At 43.7% G+C, this 26065-nt stretch overlaps 1 protein-coding gene across 1 annotated transcript; it reads left to right on the top strand.

Moving 5' to 3' along the window:
- The first annotated feature begins 15737 nt into the window (after positions 1–15737).
- Positions 15738–19237, top strand: LOC139387037 (B-cell lymphoma/leukemia 10-like). The gene is made up of 3 exons (XM_071133009.1): positions 15738–16074; positions 17326–17614; positions 17844–19237. Exons 1-3 carry the CDS (start codon positions 16024–16026, stop codon positions 18290–18292), a joined length of 789 nt encoding a protein of 262 aa, XP_070989110.1. The 5' UTR covers positions 15738–16023; the 3' UTR covers positions 18293–19237.
- Positions 19238–26065: the final 6828 nt, after the last annotated feature.

The raw sequence follows: 26065 nt of genomic DNA, 5'->3' as shown, positions 1-26065 counted from the left end.
ACAAGGGTTGAAAAATTGATGGCCATCCGGGCAAATTTTAGGCTTTTTGAGACTGACAACGAGCCATCCTCAACAAGGTTGGAAAGTGACAGTGAAGATGAGGCCTCACTCAGTCTGATGTTCAAGAGGTGGACATTGAGGAGGTCCAGGGAGAAGACATGGAAGCCTGAGAGGAAGACAACTAAAGCTTTAGTTTCTAGACTATCATTTTACAGATGTATGTGGAAAACATTTTTGGGAGATGCGCTGGATCCTTGGGGATCATTCAATATTCCCTTTTGTTGTTCAGTGAAAACATACCATGTGAAGAATCAACTCATTTAATTAAAGTTCAATTCATAACTAAATTGTTTTTTATTTCTATTGGATTGATTTTATCATTTGCAATTATGTCTACTTATGATAAGTTCAAATGTTTGTTTGTCTCCATATGATATGGTAAATATATCCAATGTAAAAAAACATCTACATTTAAATGGTATTAATATTAATTTGCACATATTCCCGTTAATTCCCATATTCCTGTTAATTCCCATATATTGCCGTTAATTCCCATGGAAAGTTTCCACCTCTGAATATTCCCCAAAATGCACAACCTTACTGTCACGTTCGTCATATGAAGGAGACCAAGGTGTAGCGTAGTATGCGTACATTCTCTTTATTAAAAGAATGAACACCGAACAAAATAACAAAAACGTGAAGCTATACAATAGAGTGCTGACAGGCAACTACACATAGTCAAGATCCCACACCAGAAAGTGGGAAAAAAAGGCCTGCCTAAATATGATCCCCAATCAGAGACAACAATAAACAGCTGTCTCTGATTGGGAACCATATCAGGCCAACATAGACATACAAAAACACTAGACATACAAAAACCTAGAGTACCCACCCTAGTCACACCCTGACCTAACCAACATATATAGAAAACAGAGATATCTAAGGTCAGGGCGTGACGATACCGGACCGTGGATCATCACCGGAGGCTCAGAACTGGGAATCACCACTGGAGGATCTGGACTGCAGCTCGTCGCTGGAGGCCCCGGACTGGGGACCGTCGCTGGAGGCTCCGGACCGCCGCTGGAGGCTCCTGACTGTGGCCCGCCGCTGGAGGCTCCGGACTGTGGCCCGCCGCTGGAGGCTCCGGACTGTGGCCCGCCGCTGGAGGCTCCGGACTGTGGCCCGCCGCTGGAGGCTCCGGACTGTGGCCCGCCGCTGGAGGCTCCGGACTGTGGCCCGCCGCTGGAGGCTCCGGACTGTGGCCCGCCGCTGGAGGCTCCGGACTGTGGAAGTTGGAGGTTCTGGACTGGGAACTGTCGCCGGAAGCTCTGGACTGGGAACTGTCGCCGGAAGCTCTGGACTGGGAACTGTCGCAGGATGCTCTGGACTGGGAAGGCGCACTGGAGGCCTGATGCGTGGAACCGGTATAGGTGGCACCGGGCTGATGACACGCACCTCAGGGCGAGTGCGGAGAGGAAGCACAGGTCGTACTGGACTGTGGAGGCGCACAGGAGACCTGATCCGTGGGACCGGCATAGGTGGCACCGGGCTGATGACACGCACCTCAGCACGCCCACTCTGCAGCGCTCTCAATGCTAGCACCTCTCTCCATAATCTTGCGTCAAGCTCCTCATCCAACTCCCTGACTGGCTCTGGTTCGCTCTTCGGCTCCGCCGACTGCTCCGTGTGCCCCCAAATTTTTTGTTATTGGGGTTGCCTCTTGTGCTTGCTCCGTTGAGCTATCTCCTTGTATCGTCGTCGTTCCACTTTCGTTGCCTCTAACTCCTCCTTAGGTCGGCGATACTCCCTGGCCTGCGTCCAGGGTCGTTTTCCATCCAGAATCTCCTCCCAGGTCCATTCCTTCTGAACACGCTGCTTGGTCCTTTTGTAGTGGGATCTTCTGTCACGTTCGTCTTATGAAGGAGACCAAGGCACAGCATGGTATGCGTACATTCTCTTTATTAAAATAATGAACACCGAACAAACTAACAAAATAACAAATGAAACGTGAAGCTATACAATAGAGTGCTGACAGGCAACTACACATAGTCAAGATCCCACACCAGAAAGTGGGAAAAAAAAGGCCTGCCTAAATATGATCCCCAATCAGAGACAACGATAAACAGCTGTCTCTGATTGGGAACCATATCAGGCCAACATAGACATACAAAAATCCTAGACATACAAAAATACTAGACATACAAAAACCTAGAGTACCCACCCTAGTCACACCCTGACCTAACCAAAATATATAGAAAACAGAGATATCTAAGGTCAGGGCATGGCACTTACTCAGCACAAATGTATTATAGCCGAAATATTAAAAGATGAGCTACATATTTATATCGTTAAATGCGTCTCCCTCGGATGCAGGTCAGCCCAAGTGTTTAGAATAACCCATAATCTATGGTCAGTGTTTGTATTGACTTTTTTTTTCCTGTGCTCTGTAGTTTCTTCAATTCCATATTTTGTCATATTTGAAATGCCTGTCAGTCACCCATCTGGATGTGAGTGGATTAGTGTTTGTCTAACCCAAATATCTTTAAAAAGACAAGTAGAGAGAGCTTGGAATGTTTGACCCCTCCTGGAATTATTTGTTCAGCCAGAATAAGTGAGTTAGGATTGAGAGAAGACAAAGAGATTCCAGAATGTGCTTGAGGAATGCCTGAAGGAACATCCATTCAAGATGAAACAGGAGGGTGCTTTTGGAAAATATAATTTTATAACCACATCAAAGAACAACAATTATGAAATAACAAATAGACTTTCCACCCTTCATCCTTGTTCTTTACTTCAGGATGACTTGTGTGAATAGGAAACATAGCCAACCAGATTGGCATATCTTTTGATTTAGTCCTTGTTTAACTTGAGTTTGCACATAGCCCAGACAGTTGAGTTAAATCCAGGCAAATTTACACAGCTAAACAGCAGACCTCATATTTGAGGAGCATGCGTCACAATGCTCTGTCCTGGAAAATTGCTGACTTAGTTTTTTTAATTTAATTTAATTTTGTACTTTTTCCTTCATAGCCACAAGGCCCACACATTGTTGAGCAATTTTACTAAAAGTACATATACTCTGGGTTCTAAACTGTGGATTCAACAGGTGGTCAGTTATGAACTAAGGTTGGACCCCATTCAGCATTCAGAAATTCAAAAACATTTTTGGGAAATATTTAACTTTCACACATTAACAAGTCCAATGAAATATAAACATCTTGTTAATCTACCCATCATGTCCGATTTTTTAAATGTTTTACAGCGAAAACACAACATATGTTTATGTTAGATCACCACCAAATCCCAAAAAACACACAGCCATTTTCCCCAGCCAAAGATAGTCACAAACGCAGAATTAGAGATAAAATGAATCACTAACCTTTGATAATCTTCATCAGATGACACTCATATGACATCATGTTACACAATACATTTATGTTATGTTCGATAATATGCATATTTATATCCACAAATATCGGTTTACATTGACGGCATGTTCAGAAATGCCTCCAAAATATCAGGAGTAATTACAGAGAGCTACATCAGATAACAGAAATACTCATAAACTTTGACGAAAGATACATGTTTTACATATAATTAAAGATACACACTGGTTCTTAATGCAACCGCTGTGTCAGATTTTTTATAAACGTTACGAAAAAAGCATACCATGCAATAATCTAAAACGGCGCTAAGACGTAAATATATTTCTCCGCCATGTTGGAGTCAACAGAAATACGAAATTACATCATAAATATTCCCTTACCTTTGATGATCTTTCACAAGGAGTCCTAGTTCCACAATAAATTGTTGTTTTGTTCCATAACGTCCATTACTAGTGTCCAATTAGCTGCATTTGCTACCACTTTCAGCTCACGTGCCCAAAAGCTGACACTGGTCCAGGTGAACTCGGACGAAAACTTACAAAAGATATATTCCAGGTCGAATAAACTGGTCAAACTAAGTAGAGAATCAATCTCCAGGATGTTATTTTCATATATATCCAACAACGTTCCAACCGGAGCATTCGTTTTCGTCTGCAGTCAAATGGAATGCAGGTGATATCAACAGACAGTTGCGCAACCAGGAAATGGCATTCTGCCAGGACAGTGACTCATTCCCCTCCCATTCGGTCGAAATTCACACTAGGATGTTCATTCCATGTTCTACTGAATGCTGACATCTAGTGGAAGGCGTAGGAAGTGCTAACAGATCCATGTCTTGTTTGAAAGTGAATAGGTGATGACTTAAAATTAGACCCACCTTCAGAATTTCCACTTCCTGTTTGGAAGATTGCCTGCCCTATGAGTTCTGTTATACTCACAGACATAATTCAAACAGTTTTAGAAACTTCGGAGTGTTTTCTATCCAATAGTAATAATAATATGCATATATTAGCAATCTAGAACAGAGTAGGATGCAGTTCACTATGGGCACGCAATTCATCCAAAGTGAAAATGCTGCCCCCTATCCCTAACAGGTTTTAACAAGACATTTGTGGAGTGGTTGAAAAATGAGTTTTAATGACTCCAACCTAAGTGTATGTGAACTTCCAACTTCAACTGTATATATACAGTACCAGTCAAAAGTTTGGACACATCTACTCATTCAAGGGTTTTTCTATATTTGTACTATTTTCTACATTGTAGAATAATGCCAAGAGCGTGCAAAGCTGTCATTAAAGCAAGGGTGGCTATTTTGAAGAACCTCAAATATAAAATATATTTTGATTTGTTTAACTTTTTTTTGGTTACTACATGATTCCATATATGTTATAGTAAAAATAAAGAAAAACCCTGTAATGAGTAGGTCTCCAAACTTTTGACTGGTACTGTATATTTGTTTTCACTTTCACTTACTTAGCTTGCAAATGCAGCTAACTAGTTTAGCTTGCTCAAACAGAGAGGGATGCTATGTTACCTAGCTGGCTATGGCAGTCCAACATTTTGGTTTTATTAATTTATTGGCACCGGGGCCCGCCAGTGTAGCTGCTAAACTGCTTGCCAACTGTACTGCATAATTGTAGCAGGTTTACTAACGTGCTAGTTCTAATAGCGATGCTGACATAACGTGAGCTAATGTGGTGACAACGATGTAGGTTGTGTGTAGCGGTTATGATATGAAGGTTTGGCTTGGAAAGGTTTTTCCGCCAGGTCACAGTCAGCTGACGTGTTGTGCACTGAAGTCCTCTCACTGATGTGAGAGGAGGAGAGCGCATTGATGTGAGAAGGATGTGAGAAGGAATTATCCAGCAATTAAAGGGATTATGCTGTTTGTATGTGGCTGCTATGAAAGTGAGCTGTGTTTACATGTGATCAGGGGTGTATTCATTCCGCCGATTTTGTTGAAAAACATTTATTAAACTGAAGCAAACGGAACGAAACGGGGATAAACATACCTGAATTAGTCCAATAGAAACGCTTGTTTGCAACTGTGGACTAATGACACCCTAGATCAGCTAGATCCAGGCCAGATTGTGCAAGGTGTTATTGAATGTGTCAATGTCTGTCACCTTGATTACTATTTCTCTCAACCTGTGCACCTACATTGTAAACTTTCATTCATAGGCTAGGTTGTAGCAACCTCCTTATGGGTATAGGGAACATGTGAGTATCATGTAGTAGCTTAAACCTATCGATGTTACATTAAGTTGGGTGAATGGAAAATAAATGACAGTCATCCAATATGCTGTAATAGAAATAAGGGCATGCTCAGCAAAAAATAAATAATCCTCCCTCATCTTATATGTCACTTATATGTCACCGCCACTGGACCGTAGGTAGTGAGGTGGCTTGAAAATACTGAACATTTTTATGGGTCTGACTGACACCTTTTATAAGGTACACAGGAACGTCTGTAGTGGCTTTGCGTCCGTTTTCATGATGTGATTGTAAATCCAGTTTTATTACATATTTTCTATAAATGAGTTTCTCGTTTTGGGTCCATTCCTTTCGCTGCATGCAATGGGCACTCAGAACAGGAACATAGTGTTCGTCTGGTTTGACATTCCCGATTGCTGACTCGTCAGTAAACATGGTCTGCCGCTGAACACATGCTGCTAATCACAATACAGTCTGGTCTCTAGGCTGTTTCCTAACACAGAGAAGAGAGCTAGTTGTGTTTTGAGGGAGTTTATTTTGTTCACTATTTTATAACCCTTGCCTGGCTTGTTCCTGTGAGGACTGTAAATTGTACTGCTCTCATGTCATGGAGGAACACATTTTCACACCAAGCATGTACTGTACTTGGATTTTTTTATTAGGATCCCCATAAGCTAACGCCGTAACGCTAGCTAATCTTTCTGGGGTCCAACACCAATTAACAAGACATAACAAACAACCACAATCAAGACTTCAAACATTCAATAATTAGACAATGCAGATAATTGAAATACCTGACAGGAAACACATTTAACATTCAGTTGATGCTTTCTATTCGCAGTCCAGTCATATGGTCTAAGGCCATACTCGTAGAATGCATGCTGGAAACCCGTTATCAGACCATTTCATGCTAAATAATCCTTGATTTGTACAGATATAATTTACTTAACACAGGCAGCAAGCTTATAGCACGACTATTAGGACCAGTAAATGCAAATGTTTTATCCTTAGGTAGTGGAATAACCTTTTGACTCTTTCCAGACTTCTGGACACACTCCATACATCAAGCACTTATTCAAAATATGTCATGTGGTTTTGTAATAAATATACCCTCTGATTCAATAAAAGAAGCGGACATGTTCGAATCCAACACATAATAGTGTTCAACGTTCTCTACAGCTTTTCCCCATCACCCTTTACTTCATAAATGTTGTTCTGATAGAATACCTTCTTTCCTTTGTTTAGCTTGGTCACAAGATTTCTTAATTTACAACAACTTTGCTTATCAAGCAGCGTGCCAGATTTATCTGTTACTTTTTTGGCATCATAACGTTGAATCATTACATTTCTCAGCTCATCATCAGTCCATGGGGCACCCAAACTTAGTGATATTTCAGGATCATCCTCACTTCTAACCATTGCACATTCTTAATCTCATCCACAAATTAGTCCTGATTGAACCCTGTGTAGGACCTGCGGTTGATTATTTTAGGGCCAGTATTTTAGTTTTCCTAGTGAGTGCAACCAAATTATGATCACTGCAACCTAGTGCCACTGATACAATATTCAGCAATGTTAGTAAAAATGTGATCGATACAAGTTGATGATGTGATACCGGACCTATTAGTGAACATTCTGGTTGGTAATGTCATAACTTGGGCCATGTTACATACACTGGCAATAGAAATACATTTCTTTCTCATTGGACAGTTGGTGTTAAAATAATATATTTTCATATCTCCCCCAAAATATATTTCCCTATTTTCATCAGATACCTTATCCAACATTTCGCAAATTACATCAATATATTTCACATCAGCACTAGGTGGCCTATAGCAACAACCAACTATTACAGGTTTCAAATGTGGTCAATGCACCTGTACCCATAGCGCCTCTAATCCATTCAACATTAAGTCCTTAGGTTGTTTTGCTGGAATATGACTCTTGATGTAAACTGCAACTCAAACCCCCATATCTATTTCTGTCCCTCCTGAATACATTGTACCATGTATAGAGATCTAAGCATCCTCAAAAGAAGAGTCCAAGTGAGTCTCTGATATTGCCAATACATGAATATTGTTTGACTGCACTAGACAGCATATTTCATTAATTTTGTTCCTTAAACTGCATATATTCAAGTGAGCAATAAACAAACCTTTCTTTGGTAGATTTACTGTACTTATTTGTCCAAACATGAATCAGCAGTTGGAATCTGAGAGAGAGATACTCAGTCAGTGTGTGTGTGTGAGGCTGGAATTACTTGTCTGTCGCTCCTCCTAACTCCATTGGAGGGAGGGTGAACAATCAGTTTGTCATACCTCAGATATGCTATGTCACCTCGTTCTCTTGCAGCCTTCATAGCTGGTATTAGTTCCTTTCTTCTTTGACGGACTGAATCAGAGAAATCCTCATTGATGAAGACGAAGGACCCTTTAAGGCATTTGGCTTTTTCAAGGACTGCAAGTTATCCTTGAACCAGAGAAATTTCACTACAATTGGCCTGGGTCTGTCTCCGTTTCCATTGGCACCACCAGTGCCCCCTGGTTTCCCAGACCGGTGAGCACGTTCCAGCTCTACCTGTTGATCCAGTTGTAGCTCCTCAGAAAACAGCTTTCGAACTTTGACCTCTGATTCAGCCCATGTTTCACTTTAGCTTTCCTGGATACCATCGATATTAAAGATGATTTTTCCTCAATTGTCCATCCAGGTAATCAGCCTTCCCAGACATGTTCTGGAGGCCCTCCCTGACTGTGGTGATTTCATTGCGCATAGAGGAACAGTTTCTGGAGAGTGTATCCTGTGTGGTCTTCAATACATCCACATCGTTATGTGTGAACTGAAGGCTTGTTTTAATGTCTTGTACATCTTTAGTGTCACGACTCCCACCGAAGGTGGCTCCTCTTCCTGTTCGGGCAGCGCTCGGTGGTCGTCGTCACCGGTCTACTAGCATCCACCGATCCCCTTTTCCTTTATGGTTAGTTTTGTCTTATTGGTTACACCTGTTTCTTGTTTAGGTTTTGGTTAGGGCTATTTAAGCCGGTTATGCCCGCCTGCTTTTGTGCGGGCTTGTTCTTCTGTTCATTTTTGTGGTTGTGCTATTTTCTTGTTTTCTCCAGACTGTTTGGGTCCTGTTTCTGGGCCGGTCATTTGTATGCGTCTGGTGTTTTGCGTGACCGTTTTTTGTGCCGAATAAACACGATTGTCCTTTACCCTCTGCTCTCTGCGCCTGACTCGGCACCCACTACTCCTAGAAGTGCATAACAGAAGCCCGCACCCCACATGGAGTCAGCAGGAGCAGCGGCCACCCCCCTTCCATCTATGGAGGAGCGCGTCCTCCATCATACGGCCATCCTCCATCGTATCGGGTCGGCGATGGACCAAATGATGGAGAGAATGGACCGATGGGAGGAGTGGTCTCCCTACCTCGCCTCTAGCTCTTCCGACGACTCAACCCACTCCTCCACCCACTCCTCCGGCGGCGTCCGGCCCCAGCGCACTTCGTCTCGCGCCCTCGAGGGAGTATGATGGAGCGGCGGCTGGATGCCAGGGATTTTTGCTCCAGCTGTACCTGGCTACTGTTCGGACGACTCCCTCGGGTGAAGAGAGTGTGAGCGTCCTCGTCTCCTGCCTGACGGGCAGAGCCCTGGAGTGGGCCAACGCAGTTTGGAATAGCCCAGACTCTGCTAGGGACCACTACCTAGAGTTCACCCGCCGTTTCCGGGCCGTGTTCGACCACCCTCCAGAAGGTGAACGGCTGTTCCACCTTAGGCAGGAGACGAGGAGAGTGCAGGACTTCGCGCTGGAGTTCCGGACCTTGGCCGCTGGGGCGGGGTGGAATGACAGGGCCCTGATGGATCACTACCGGTGCAGCCTCCTGGAGGACGTCCACAGGGTGCTAGCTTGTCGGGACGCCACGCTCTCCCGCGATGAGCTCCGACTGGACAATCTGCTAGCTGCCCACGGGCGTTCAGAAAGGGCCCTGTCAGTTCCACCTTCTGGCCCTCCCGCTCCCATACCTATGGAGTTTGGGGGGGCCGCATCGAGGGGGACCAGGAGGAGCTCGTCTGGGAGTCGAGAGGGCAGGCAGAACACTTCTCGGTCACCCCAGGTGAGTCAGCGCCAAACTCACCCAGAGCTCCCTGTTGGTCACATGTTTTTATTCATTTTTATTTTTCTGAGTTTTCTCCCTCTCTCCAGCATAAGGCGCTAGTCGATTCAGGCGCAGCTGGGAACTTTATGGATCACGGACTCGCCAGTAGGTTGGGGATTCCGCGGGTGCCGATAGATCCACCCTTCCCCGTGCTCTTCCTAGATAGCTGACCGTTAGGGTCAGGGCTGGTCAGGGAGGCCAAGGTTCCACTGGACATGGTAACGCAGGTGAATCTTAGGGAACCGATTATTCTCTTCTTTATAAGCACGCCCCCTAAGCTCCGCCCCTGCGCTTTCTTTTCGAAGAAGCTCTGTCTGGCGGAGCGAAACTATGATGTGGGGGACCGGGAGTTGTTAGCTTTGGTAAAGGCCCTGAAGGTGTGGAGACACTGGCTTGAGGGGGACAAGCACCCTTTCCTCATCTGGACTGACAACCGTAATCTGGAATATATCTGGGCATCGAGGAGACTGAATGCTCGTCAGACAAGGTGGGCCATGTTTTTCACCAGATTTAGGTTCATTATCTCGTATAGACCAGGTTCCCTCAACACGAAGGCCGACGCGCTGTCCCGTCTCTATGACACCGAGGATCGGCCCATCAATCCTACTCCCATCATTCCAGCTTCAAGGCTGGTGGCACCGGTGATATGGGAGATGGACGTGGACATCGAGCGGGCGTTACGGTTGGAACCTGCGCCTACACAATGTCCAACAGGTCTTAAGTACGTGCTGATTGGTGTCCGTGATCAATTGATTCAGTGGCCTCACACGCTACCCTCTTCGGGTCATCCAGGTGTGGCGAGGACAGTGAGGGGTCGTAGGGGGAAGTACTGGTGGCCCACCTTAGCTAAGGACGTGAGGTTCTATGTCTCCTCCTGTTCGGTGTGCACTCAGAGTAAGGCTCCTAGGCACCTGCCTAGAGGAAAGTTACAGCCCCTCCCCGTTACACAACGGCCGTGGTCTCATCTGTCAGTGGACTTTCTTACCGATATTCCCCCGTCTCAGGGGAACACTACGATCCTGTTCGTTGTGGATCGGTTTTTGAAGTCCTGCCGTCTCCTCCCGTTGCCCTTTCTCCCTACGGCCCTACAGACTGTGGAGGCCCTATTTACCCACGTCTTCCGGCACTACGGGGTGCCTGAGGATATCGTTTCTGATCGGGGTCCCCAGTTCACGTCCCGAGTTTGGAGGGCGGAGCGTCTGGGGGTCTCGGTCAGCCTGACCTCGGGTTATCACCCCGAGAGTAATGGGCAGGTGGAGAGAGTGAACCAGGAGGTGGGTAGGTTTCTGCAGTCGTATTGCCAGGACCGGCCAGGAAAATGGGCGAGGTACGTCCCATGGGCGGAGGTGGCTCAGAACTCACTCTGCCACTCCTCCACGAACATGTCACCGTTTGAATGCGTTTTGGGCTACCAGCCGGTCCTGGCACTGTGGCATCAGAGTCAGACCGAGGCTCCTGCGGTGGAGGAGTGGGTGCAGCGCTCTAAGGAGACCTGGAGGGCCGTCCAGGAATCCCTTAAGCAAGCTGGTGGACGGCAGAAGAGGAGCGCTGACCGCAACCGCAGTGAGGCCCCTGTGTTCGCACCTGGGGACAGGGTCTGGCTCTCGACCCGAAACCTGCCCCTCCGCCTGCCTTTCCGGAAGCTGGGACTGCAGTGTGTGGGGCCATTTAAAGTCCTGAGGAGGATAAACGAGGTGTGTTATCGATTACAACTCCCGTCTTACTATCGTATTAAACCCTCGTTTCATGTGTCTCTCATCAGGCCGGTGGTAGCTGGTCCCCTGCAGGAAGGTGAGGTGCTGGAGGTCTCTCCGCCCCCTCTGGACATCGAGGGGTCCCCGGCGTACACAGTACGTGCTGTTCTGGACTCTAGACGCCAGGTGAGGGGCCTGCAGTACCTCGTAGACTGGGAGGGGTACGGTCCGGAGGAGAGGTGCTGGGTACCGGTGGGGGACATCTTGGATCTCTCACTACTGAGGGATTTCCATCGCCTCAATCCGGATTGCCCTGCGCCTCGCCCTCCGGGTCGCCCTCGAGGCTGGTGTTGGCGCTCTGCGGGAGGTACTGTCACGAGTCCCACCGAAGGTGGCTCCTCTTCCTGTTCGGGCGGAGCTTGGCGGTCGTCGTCACCAGTCTACTAGCTGCCACCGATCCCCTTTTCTGTTAGTTTTGTCTTATTGGTTACACCTGTATCTTGTTTAGGTTTTGGTTAGGGCTATTTAAGCCGGTTATGCCTGCCTGCTTTTGTGAGGGCTTGTTCCTCTGTTCATTTTTGTGGTTGTGCTATTTTCTTGTTTTCTCCGGACTGTTTGGGTCCTGTTTTTGGGCCGGTCATTTGTATGCGCCTGGTGTTTTGGTGTGACCGTTTTCTGTGCCAGAATAAACACTCTGCACCCACTACTCCTAGAAGTGCATAACATTTAATTAGGTTGTCCGGTTTGTTGGTCAAAAATGTTCTGCTTCTCCAAGAGTTCACATACCTGCCCAGCAGAGATGTGATCCTCTTCTTTTTTCGGCGGCATGATAGTAATGATAGTAGGACGAGCCCGCTATTCACTCCGTGAAATGAGAGACGCCAGCAGTAGAAAACCGAGACAAATTGAAGTGAGGCCCTAGCCACAAGGGCTAACTGCTTAGCGTGCTTGGTATTCTGCAATAGTAGCCCAGGTTGCTTAGCTTGATAACTAGCAGCTAGGCTAGCTGCTTTGCCAATGTATTACCACCTTATTTGAGCTAGGATCCCGGGACATATATCAGTGGTCCCAGCATTAACGCTAACTGCGTCCCAGGATCTAGATATGAATAAGGAAACTATTGTAAACTATTTTTAGATAACTAGTTAGTTTGTTGTTAAAGTAAAAGAAACCGAGTCTCTAGTCTTGTACTGCGCGTGTTGATGAGAATGAGAGTACATAAACACAGTACTACTACATGCAGTGAAGCTGCCCACCTATTGTTTTATCTTCATGGATAAAAGTACCAAAAATGGATTGAGGGCAGATTCCCTCAGTCAAATTATTATTTGAAGAGTTAGGAACATCAACCTACCCCAACAGTGACAGACAAACATTTAATTTCAGGGCATGAAACAACAAGCCTAACAACAATAACCTCAGGGAAGCAATGGTCCTCAAAGGAGTCCTGTAATATCATGATTAAAGAGAACTGGCAACTGAAAGCTAAGAAGCGCAAGTTGTGCCATTTTAGAATTTATTTTTTTGCCTTCTGGAATGTTATGTTTGGCTTCTCATACAAAGCGGTTCACCTGGCAATTAGAGTAAAGGAAACTCCACTGTCCTCTGCCAATACCTGCTCTTGTTGACTTCCTTCAACCTGGTCAGAGCTGTAGCCTTCCCACTCTTTGTGGGCCCTATAGTAAACAATGATATTTGTTTTTTGGTTATGTTCTGTAATACATATATTTCAACACAAATTATATTTTCTACATGACTGCTTAGTCAATTTGGCATGTGTTTTCATGTTACCAAGGCAAATTAGTTTTATACCAAGCCTAGACGTGTTATCATTGCCCTAGTACAGCCTCAGACAATTAATAATCTCCTCATATTGTGTTAAGCAGCCTTTTGATATTAGACCTCAGGCACTCTGTGTCATCATAACTAAATACATAAACAGTTATAAAGACAGACACCCTCACAGCAACTAAGCAACAATAATACATATACATCTACTAAGTAGGCTAATTAATGAATTATGCATGTATTACGCATTAACATGCATTTTATGAGTTGAATTATATTATGGCATTATGATGACAATGTTACCTGGTCATTTCAAGGTGCAGCAGCTAAACTACTCTCTCTCATATATATATATATATATATATATATACATACATATACATATATATACATATACACATATATATATATATATATACATACAGTGGGGCAAAAAAGTATTTAGTCAGCCACCAATTGTGCAAGTTCTCCCACTTAAAAAGACGAGAGAGGCCTGTAATTTTCATCATAGGTACACTTCAACTATGACAGACAAAATAAGAAAAAAAATTCCAGAAAATCACGTAGGATTTTTAATTCATTAATTTGCAAATTATGGCGGAAAATAAGTATTTGGTCACCTACAAACAAGCAAGATTTCTGGCTCTCACAGACCTGTAACTTCTTCTTTAAGAGGCTCCTCTGTCCTCCACTCGTTACCTGTATTAATGGCACCTGTTTGAACTTGTTATCAGTATAAAGGACACCTGTCCACAACCTCAAACAGTCACACTCCAAACTCCACTATGGCCAAGACCAAAGAGCTGTCAAAGGACACAAGAAACAAAATTGTAGACCTGCACCAGGCTGGGAAGACTGAATCTGCAATAGGTAAGCAGCTTGGTTTGAAGAAATCAACTGTGGGAGCAATTATTAGGAAATGGAAGACATACAAGACCACTGATAATCTCCCTCGATCTGGGGCTCCACGCAAGATCTCACCCCGTGGGGTCAAAATGATCACAAGAACGGTGGGCAAAAATCCCAGAACCACACTGGGGGACCTAGTGAATGACCTGCAGAGAGCTGGGACCAAAGTAACAAAGCCTACCATCAGTAACACACTACGCCGCCAGGGACTCAAATCCTGCAGTGCCAGACGTGTCCCCCTGCTTATGCCAGTACATGTCCAGGCCCGTCTGAAGATTGCTACAATGTGATTTTCTGGATTTTTTTTCTCATTTTGTCTGTGTACCTATGATGAAAATTACAGGCCTCTCTCATCTTTTTAAGTGGGAGAACTTGCACAATTGGTGGCTGACTAAATACTTTTTTGCCCCACTGTATATATACACTGAACAAAAATATAAACGCAACATGTAAAGTGTTGGTCCCATGTTTCATGAGCTGAAATAAAAGATCCCAGAAATGTTCTGTACGCACAAAAAAGCTTATTTCTCTCAAATTTTGTGCACACATTTGTTTACATCCCTGTTAGTGAGCATTTATTTTTTGCCAAGATAATCCATCCACTGGTTAGGTGTGGCATATCAAGAAACTGATTAAACAGCATGATCTTAACACAGGTGCACCTTGTGCTGGGGACAATAAAAGGCCACTCTAAAATGTGCAGTTTTGTCACACAACACAATGCCACAGATGTCTCAGTTTGAGGGAAAGTGCAATTGACATTCTGACTGCAGGAATGTCCACCATAGCTGTTGCTAGAGAATTGAATGTTCATTTCTCTACCATAAGCTGCATCCAACATCGTTTTAGAGAATTTGGCAGTATGTCTAACCAGCCTCACAACCGCAGACCACGTACAACCACGCCAGCCCAGGACCTCCACATCCAGCCTCATCACCTGTGGGATCGTCTGAGACCAGCCACTCAGCCAGCTGATGAAACGGTGGGTTTGCACAACCTAAACATTTCTGCACAAATGGCCAGAAACCGTTTCAGGGAAGCTCATCTGCATCCTCTGCATCTTCACCGGGGTCTTGACCTGACTGCAGTATGGTGTCGTAACCGACATCAGAGGGAAAATGCTCATCTTCGATGGCTACCAGCACGCTGGATAATTGTGCTCTTCACCGGATACTGACGGTTTTTCTGATCCACAACCCTACTTTTCTTTTTGAAGGTTTCTGTAACCAACAGATGCATGTCTGTATTCCATAGATCAATGAATTTATTTCAATTGATTGATTCCCTTATATCAGTGTAGAATAAACCTACTGGTACTTGCCTCAGTGGCACTGACATGATAGCCTGTTGCTTAGTGTTATAGCCCCATCCCAAGGTCTCTTTATGAAAGAACATTCTATTTATTTATTTATTTTTTGCAAATGTTTAGTAAAAAATATAATGGTAATTAAATAATTAATTAAATTGAGCCGCACATACATTTTTTTATGGTAATTACATTACATTATTTGAAGACTGGAATATGTGGTTTATCACCAGGGGAATTAACTGTGGTGGTGTGCTAGTACAAGTAGCGTTATTGAATGAAAAACACTCACTCGTCGTTCTCTTGCCCGCACATGATTTGGGTAAACCCGTTCATGGAATCAGGAAGTAATAATTTGCAGCTGTTCCCCTGGTGAGAAACTTTCCTGTACTGGGGCAGTCGAAGCTTTTGTTTTGTATCCGCAAATATAGGCTATTAGAGTTACACACTAGAAAATATAATATTCGTGGACGGGGGCCTATCTTTTGGTGTAAGTCTTTTTAGTGTGCCTTTTTATTCTCTGAAAGTACCCGGAAGACTTGAATTTGACACCTTGGCTTAGGTAGGGTAAGTAGAATGGATGTTCCTCACCTGACAGAAGATGAAATGGCAGATATTAAAAAGGAGGTAAGTTGCCTATTTGTCTGACTAACAATTCAACTGTCAGGGAGTCTGTTTTACAATAATGATTTGCCAGAATGTTGTTAACTTATAGAGATGAGAACTTTAAATGTAGAAATGCGCAAAATGAAGAAGTGAAAGTAACCAACTTATGCCGCACCCTAGCAGGGCCGACCAAACCAGGGCACTAGGGGGTCCCAGAGTCCAAATGTTTTATTTTTTAGGAAGTCAGTCAGGCAGGGTCTCAACTTAATGTTGAGAGATATCATATTAGAACACACAACATGCAATTTCGAAATTTGGTAGTTCATTAGAAATGTTCCTCTTGTTAATTCAGTCACATACAGTCAAATCAATTAGCCCATGTCAGCTAACATGTTATAGATTGCTAGGTAAATTAGTGTAGCAATCCCTCCCTAGTAATCATGGCCAAAGTACTGACGGGCCCTGACCTCCAGTGGGCCTCCATGGATTTAGTTAGTCACTCTCACTACTTTAGGGCTCCCAAAGCCTTCCCACTGGGCACAGATGACAGTTCAATGTCTGGATTTGATTTACATTTGGTTGACTTGTCAACTAACATGAATTCAATGTGAAATCAAAAAAAGAATGTCACCATGTCATTGGATTTAGGTTAAAAGTTGGGTGAAGAAAATATGAAATTTCAAACGAAATCAGTTTTCCATGATGATTCAACATCTTCACATATCTTTTTGGTTGAAATTACGTGGAAACAACAATGGTGAATGACTTAATACATATTTAATACTGGCAATCAGAATGTGTTCTTAGGTGTCAAGTTATATGGCGACGATTGGATGTTTTAAGTGTAATTACTTTCAAAAAAGTATTATTTCAAGGTATGTTTGTCCGGCCCGTGGCCCACAACTCGGATTATGTACGAAGCCCAAACGTTTGAGCACCCATGCTCTATAGGCTACCCAATTTTTACTGTAGCCTATATGTGTGTATAGTGTAAATAACGTTGAGTAATGATGTGCATATTATAACTAACCCCTTTCTCATAATGATCAACAAAGGCATACCCTTCCTCTAATTATTCTTTGTCCAGACATGTTTACCTGTCCTTCAGTACAGTTACAGTATTGCCATCAGCAGTCTGTCCCCTGGTCACACACACTTGATAAAACACATATTAGCAAATTATGTCCCTATATAACATACAGATTGTTCAGAACCCAACCCTCAACACAACACAAAACACCCACAGTTTCCAACTGGCTCATCTCTGTACAGGTCCTAACGAGGCTGCGACCGTACCTCTGTGACAAGATCCGGGTCGACCGCCATTTTGACTACCTGCGCTCGCGCAAGATCCTTACGCGGGACGACACAGAGGAGATCAGCTGCAGGAGCACGCAGAGTAAACGGACAGGCATGCTGCTGGACTATCTGGCTGAGAACCCTCGGGGGCTGGACGCCCTGGTCGAGTCCATCCAGCAAGGACGTACCCTCAACTTCATCATCACCAAGATCACTGATGAGGTGCAGAAAGTGAAGAATGAGAGGATAGAGGCTCTCAGAGGTAATGATTCTAAGACGGTGTTAGCACACTGAGCTAAAGTGTGTTGTTTTTTATAATTTGTTTGAATTCATATAATGAAAGTACTGCAGTGAACCACACTTGAGTGACGAGTAATCTTGCATGAGACCTGAATATTTGTGTTAGCTCCCTAAGCTAATAGGCTTTAGCTCAGTGTGCTAACACCGTCTTCGAATCATTATCATGACCATCTCCCTTGGGTCCTCTACAGCAGGGGCATCCAGTTCCTCCTCGGGCTTCCTGCCAACCCAGGACACATCCAGGGCCGCTAAAGACCTGTCCAGGATGCTGTCATATGAAACCAACCTGGCATCCACCATGCCGTACAACGGAGAAGGGAGCCCATCCACCTCTGACGCCCTAAGATCCCTCAACCTGCCCGCTGCCTCCAGCCAAGGGAAGGAGGTGTCATCATCCATGGGAGGAGATAGCATGGTTGCGTCTTCATCCCAGGCCTCGTCCAAACTGCCCAGGCCTGGAGACCCAGGAGCTCCCCACCTGCCACAGGAGGCCTTATCTAACATGGATGCTGGACCACACAGGAGCACAGCGATCAGCGGAGGGGACGCCAACTTCCAGCCCCTGAGGTCACGCTCCATCCCCCCCACTTCCACATCATACAGGGACCTCTCGCCTCGGCCCCCACCGAAATCTTACTGAGGATCGCCCCTTGCCCTGGAATGTCTCCCACATCATTACTCATCAAACATTCACACTTCAATTTTATTGTTTGTACCAGTTTGTGTTTTCTCAATGGTTTTAGTTCAGTGATACGTCAAACAAATAGCAACTCGTAAAGTATATTCCATGCCTTACATTATACTCGGGATTATTAGAAAGCTGGACACGCTTATTTCGAATTCACTGAAGAAACCATACAAGTAACTACTTACTAATCATGTCTCAATCATAAGCTGTACCTTCATGAATTTTACTCTGCTCCTATCAAGTCATATTTCATAAGATGCCCCTTACCCACAGAGAGACAGATTGAGATAGCTACACGTTATCCTGAACTTGGACTAAAGTTGTAGGTCATCATTCTCCATCAACACTACTGCTCATCTATTTTCCTATGAATTATGGGTGTCTGAGTACTTCATGAGAGACTGGCATCAACATGCCACACCATGAATTATGGGGGTGTGAGTTCTTCATGAGAGACTGGCATCAACATCAAGGAGCCCAGAGCATCAGAAGACAACTTCTCTGTATTGACACATAACACTGGAATTAATGGTTCAGCATATGCTTTATGGTACACAAACTGTAGCCACAAACTTTGGTAGACCTACGCTGAAATGGTTAATGTTTTTACTCTAGACTAAAGTATTGTTATACTATAGATACATTTTCTTATTGTGAAAGGGCATGAATGTGTAATGTAGTACAACGGTGTTACTTATTATTCAGAAAGTGAACTTTAATACCTGCTATTTTGATAATTGATGTACCAGTACTTTTTATATTTGAGATATTGAAAATGTAGACCTTCTATAAATAAATCAAAGGAATATGAGACACAGGAGACATTTCCTGTAAAATGTGTGATTCATTAATGTTTGTTAAAGATGGCTCACAGGAATACATTCTATCCTTATTTTCTGAAGTTTCATTGTGATTTTGTGACAATTAGATTAGGCAATTACATGCATGAAACTTAAGCTGATCAGTAACATAGGCCTACTGTATTAGATAACTTTATTTTTGTTTTGGGAAAATAGGTAAATCTAAGAATGCTGTTCGAGAATGACAGTCAGTGATTGAGTGTCTCCTTCCCTGTTCTGTCCAATGTTGACAGAATAAATGAGATGTGTCACATGTTAAACAAGCTGCTCTGTATAGCGTAAGCAAGTGCTTCTCTGGAATACAGGTAAGTAATAAACCGTCGCCATTCCAATTATGTAAAAATAAGTTGAGTAGGCTTAACCTATCAAAGTGTTACGACGATGAAGATGTTTATTATTACAGCTGCTTCCCCATTCAAAAGCCTGCATTAACACTGAGGTTGGCGCTAAACTAAAGGATAGGGCTACGTAAACAGGGCTATCGCAGACAACCCTGAGGCTACGGCTCAAGACAGGAACAAGTACAAGAAGTACCACAATGACCTCTGCAGAGTCATCAAATGAGCAAAAGGACAATATAGGAATAATGTGGGATCATATTACAAAGGATCAAATTAAATTGTATTAGTCGCATACACATATTTAGTAGATGTTATTTCTGTCATACCCTGATCTGTTTCACCTGTCTTTGTGCTTGTCTCCACCCCCCTCCAAGTGTCGCTCATTATCCCCAGTGTCTTTTTGCTCGTCAAGCCTAACAGCGTTTTTCCCCTTGCTCCTGTCTGTTTCTAGTTGTCCCGATTTTGACCTTTTTGCCTGCACTGATGCTGAGTATGCCTGCCGTTTCTGTACCTTGTCACACCACCCTGAATTATTGACCTCTGCCTACCCTGAACCCGACACTGCCTGCCATTATGTACCTTTTGGACTCTTTCCTGTTGCGAAATGCTTGTGTTCCTAGCTCCAACTGTGTAGTAATATCTAACAATACGCACAAATCTAAAATGTAAAAGAATGAGATTAAGTCATATAGAAATATTAGGAGGAGTAATATCGGAGTCCGAAGTATAAAAAGCCTATATACAGTACCATTCAAAAGTTTGGACACCTACTCATTCAAGGGTTTTTCTTAATTTTTACTATTTTAAAATTGTAGAATAATAGTGAAGACATCAAAACTATGAAAAAACAGTGTCAAACAAATCATAATAGATTTGAGATTCTTCAAAGTAGCCACCCTATGCCTTGATGACAGCTTTGTACAGTCTTGGCATTCTCTCAAACAGCTTCATTATGTATGCGGCACCGGAGAAGATGGTTGATGTGCTCCTAAACGATTGTTTTTATGTTCCTTTTTTTGCGTTGTTTGTAACTTTTTTTACTTATTTTGTACATAATTTTGCAGCTACCGTCTCTTTTGACCGAAAATAACTTCTGGACATTAGAACAGCGGTTACTCACCACGAACTGGCAGAAGCTTTTTTATCCTTTAACGAGTCCGATGAGCCCAACATGATCGACATACTTCTTTCCCAGGGAACAGGCCCAAATCCACGTCATTTCCGTGAAGAGACGACAAAGAAAAAGAGGATGGAGGTCGGACTGCCTTCAGAGAATTCGTAGGCGATCGAATAAACCCCCCCATGCCTTCCATTCTTCTAGCTAACATGCAATCATTGGAAAATAAAATTGACGACCTATGAGAAAGATTAAACTACCAACAGGACATTTTAAAACTAATATCTTATGCTTCATGGAGTCGTGGCTGAACGACGACATTATCAACATACAGCTGGCTGGTTATATGCTGTATTGGCAGGATAGAACAGCGGAGTCTGGTAAGACAAGGGGTGGAGGACTATGCATATGTAAACAACAGCTGGTGCACGATATCTAAGGAAGTCAAGGTTTTGCTCGCCTGAGGTAAAGTATCTCATGATAAGCTGTCAACCACACCATCTACCAAGAGAGTTTTCATCTTGTAATGTTCGTCGTCCTCCTCCGATGAGGAGTAAGATAGATCGGACCAATTTGCAGCGTGGTAAGTGTCCATAATTTTAAAAGAAAAACTGAACACTACAAAATAACAATGTGAAACAAACGAAACAGTCCTGTGTGGCACAAACACGGAAAATAAACACCCACAACTCAAAAGTGAAACCAGGCTACCTAATTATGATTCTCAATCAGGGACACCGATTGACAGCTGCCTCTGATTGAGAACCATACTAGGCCGAACACAGAAATCCCAAATTATAGAAAAACGAACATAGACAACCCACCCAACTCACACCCTGACCATACTAAAACAAAGATATAATAACAGAACTAAGGTCAGAACGTGACACATCTGTATTTTTTGTAGCTGTCTACATACCACCACAGATCGATGCTGGCACTAATACCGCACTCAATGAGCTGTATTCCGCCATAAGCAAACAGGAAAATGCTCACCCAGAGGAGGCGCTCCTAGTGGCCGGGGACTTAATGCAGGGAAACTTAAATCTGTTTAAGCAAATTTCTATCAGGATGTTAAATGTGCAACCAGGGGGAAAAAAACTCTAGACCACCTTTACTCCACACACAGAGACGCGTACAAAGCTCTCTCTTGCCCTCCATTTGGCAAATCCGGACATAATTCTATCCTCATGATTAAAGCAGGAAGCACCAGTGACTCGGTCAATAAAAAAGTGGTCAGATGAAGCAGATGCTAAGCTACAGGACTGTTTTGCTAGCACAGACTGGAATATGTTCCGGGATTCTTCCTATGGCATTGAGGAGTACACCACATCAGTCAATGGCTTCATCAATAAGTGCATCGAGGACGTCATCCCCGCAGTGACCATATGTACATACCCCAACCAGAAGCCAAGGATTACAGGTAACATCCGCACTGAGCTAAAGGCTAGAGCTGCCGCTATCAAGGAGAGGGACTCTAACCTGGAAGCTTATAAGAAATCCTGCTATGCCCGCCGGCGAACCATCAAACAGGCAAAGTGTCAATACAGGACTAAGATCGAATCGTACTACACCAGCTCCGACACTCGTCGGATGTAGCAGGGCTTGCAAACCATTGCATACTACAACGGGAAGCACAGCCGAGAGCTTCCCAGTGACACGAGCCTACCAGACGAGCTAAACTACTTCTATGCTCGCTTCGAGGCAAATAACACTGAAACATGCATGAGAGTACCAGCTGTTCCGGACGACTGTGTGATGACGCTATCCGCAGTCGATGTGAGTAAGGCCTTTTAACAGGTCAACATTCAGAAGGCCGCAAGGCCAAACGGATTACCAGGACCTGTACTGCGAGCATGCGCTGACCAACTGGCAAGTGTCTTCACTGACATTTTCAACCTCTCCCTGTCCGAGTCTGTAATACCAACATGTTTTAAGCAGACCACCACAGTCCCTGTGCCCAAGAACACTAAGGTAACCTGCCTAAATGACTACCGACCCGTAGCACTCAAGTCTGTAGCCATGAACTGCTTTGAAAGGCTGGTCATGGCTCACATCAACCGCCATAACAGATCCACAGATGATGCAATCTCTATTGCACTCCACACTGCCCTTTCCCACCTGGACAAAAGTAACACCTATGTGAGAATGCTGTTCATGACTCAAGCTCAGCGTTCAACACTATTGTCCTGTCCAAGCTATTCACAAAGCTTAGGACCCTGGGACTGAACACTTCCCTCTGCAACAATCCTGGACTTCCTGATAGGCCGACCCTAGGTGGTGAGGGTAGACAACATCCCCTCCGCCACGCTGACCCTCAACACACAAGGGTGTGTGCTTATTCCCCTCCTGTACTCCCTGTTCACCCATGACTGCGTGGCCACGCACGACTCAAACTCCATTGTCAAGTTTGTTGACAACACGACAGTGTTAGGCCTGATCACAGGCGACGATGAGACAGCCTACGCACTCTTTATTTTTTGCACTGTCTCTATGCACACTCACAGGGCCCTTACACACTACACACACTGATACTACAACACACATACAAAAAGTCACGCAATCATTTGCTCACACACATATAATATCCACATACATTTATACTGACTCTACACACACCCACTCCCATACAATCTTCATATGCGCTGCTGCTACTCTGTTTATCATGTATCCTGATGCCTAGTCACCATACCCCTATACATATCTACCTCTATTGATCCAGTATCCCTGCTCATTGTAAATATGGTACTGGAACTGACCTTGTATATAGTATGCTTACTTACTTTAACCTGTTCTTCTTATTCTTATTTTTTATATGTTGTGTGTTTTTGTTCTACCTTGTTATTTTTAGTACTACATTGTTATTGATTACTGCATTGTTGGGGTTAAAGCTGGCAAGAAAGGCATTTCACTGTACTTGTGCATGTGAGAAAAAAAAAATAATAATAAAACTGAGGCGATAAAGTGGGATTTCACTATTATGGAAGTATATATATTTTTAAAATTAAAATATAATCTGAAATGGTTTGTGTTATGCAGAATTCATTTATGTATCTATTACATGTTTGTTTTCCTCGGTTCCTTTTGGATTGAGTAACGAGATGATGGAGACCTTCAAAGAGGAAAACCTGATGGTGTTTAAACACCTCTTCTTGAAAGAACATAAAGATCAGCCTGTGGACAGATATGCCATGTACACCAAAACAGTTGTATATGACCACCTCTATTGCATCATCAATTGCGTAATGTAGACTTCAATTTACCTAAAGTCAGTGAAGTATTTCCCACTGTTCATTGACTGCCAGTGTAGATTCATTGTCTTCTGCAGATTACAGTGCAGTATTTAAAGCACACTGTAGTTTATTCACCAATGTGTCATCTACATCAATTACATAGTCATGTGGGACCTATCAAACAGTGGAGCAAAGGTGTTGTTTACAGTGTTGTTTATAGTGAAACTGTAATATATGCACCCAGAGACAGTTTGGATGTCTGTGGTAAGTGTTGCAACCGAGGACAGAATTCAGCACTCGGCAGTCCCGTTCTCTGAGCTTGTGTGGCCTACCGCTGAGCTGCTGTTGCTCCTAGATGTTTCCATTTCAGAATAACAGCATATACAGTTCACAGGGGCAGCTCTAGCGGAGTAGAAATTAGATGAGTAGCGGAGTAGAAATTAAATGAACACAACATAGTGTGTCATAGTGTGTCATTTGCACTTAAAACAAATCTGGCCAAGAACATGTTTGTATATGTTGAGTTGAGTTTATATAATTTTTTTATTTTTACTGGGACAGTGCACATTAAACAACATTTCGTGTAAAAATGCCAATTTTAGCCAGCTGGCTAATTTTCAACCGCAGTCCCTTGGCAGGTTATTAAAAACAATTACAATACAGACAATCAATGAGCAGTGAGCACACACAGAGCAACATAGGACAAGCAAGACATAGCATACAGACAGAACAACATACCACAAAAAGCAACAAGACAAAATCCATAAAAGCAACAAAGTGTTTCCACACCTCACAAGCTACAGACAACAGACAACATGGAAAGCGGCAATACACAGCTAGGGATTATGTCCACAAATCTGATTGGGCTTTAGCCATGTCTTCATGTTTTTTGTGAAAGTGTGATAGATGGTGCAGTTACATGTGTCTGATGGCAGTGTGTTCCAGACATGGGAAGCTCTCACAGAGAAAGCAGATTGACTAAAGGTGCCTTAAAATCAGATACCACCTGGAGCTTCTCCCCTGACACATAGACATCTGGCTCAGTAGCATCGGTTGCCCTCTTTGTGAAGAACATGCACATTGAGATGCAAACACGAGTCACTGAGCCACTTTGTAACCTGGACCATTACAGTAGTGAGTTCTTGTGCAGCTTGTTGTTTGCTCTTTGCATGCACATATATCACTGTATCATCTGCATACATTTGAACTTCAGACCCAGTACATACAAGCTGAACATGAGGGTTTCAGTATTGACCCTTGGGGCATGATATGTTAATCATATCATGTCTCACTATACACTATTTTCCTATTTTCAGTTCATAAACCTGCAGAACGTGACAGGAGGGAACCATGCATATGAGAAGATAGAGGGGGAGTACACCCCTCTGACCCTCTCAGAAATTCTACTGGAAACGCAGCATCTCTCCTGGCAACTACATCTTTGACATAGACTGATACGTCGACAAAGGTACAAGAGCACACCATTTCATGAATTTGTATTTTTTTTTTGTGATAGCCTCAATTGTTCTGAACGAGAGGATAATAATATGGTTTAGATAGCTTTAAAAAAATATATATATATATAAGGGAGAAGAATCTGGAGTTTTAATATATGCACGCACATCGACTGTGTGCATATATTACAGTTGGCACTATGCATTGGGGCAGGTAGGGTCCTCTTGGCATCCGCCAAACCCAGATTCATCCCTCGGACTCCCAGGTGGTGAAGCAGGATTCATCACTCCAGAGAACGTGTTTCCAATGCTCCAGAGTCTTTACACCACTCCAGCCGACGCTTGGCATTGCGCATGGTGATCTTAGGCTTGTGTGCGGCTACTCGGCCATGGAAACTAATTTCTTGAAGCTCCCGACAAACAGTTATTGTGCTGACGTTGCTTCCAGAGGCAGTTTGGAACTCTGTGGTGAGTGTTGCAACCGAGGACAGACGATTTATACCGCTATGTGCTTCAGCACTCGGCAGTCCCGTTCTGTGAGTTTGTGTGGCCTACCACTTCGCAGCTGAGCTGCTATTGCTCCTAGATGTTTCCATTTCACAATAACAGCACTTACAGTTTACCTGGGCAGCTCTAGCAGAGCAGAAATTAACTGACTTGTTGGAAAGATGCCATCCTATGACTGTGCCAAGTTGAAAGTCACAGAGCTCTTCAGTAAGG

The sequence above is a fragment of the Oncorhynchus clarkii genome, chromosome 28 (genome assembly GCF_045791955.1).
Source record: "Oncorhynchus clarkii lewisi isolate Uvic-CL-2024 chromosome 28, UVic_Ocla_1.0, whole genome shotgun sequence".
NCBI lineage: Eukaryota > Metazoa > Chordata > Actinopteri > Salmoniformes > Salmonidae > Oncorhynchus > Oncorhynchus clarkii.
Note: the sequence above shows the minus strand (reverse complement) of the source record. Positions and strands in the feature narration are given on the sequence as shown.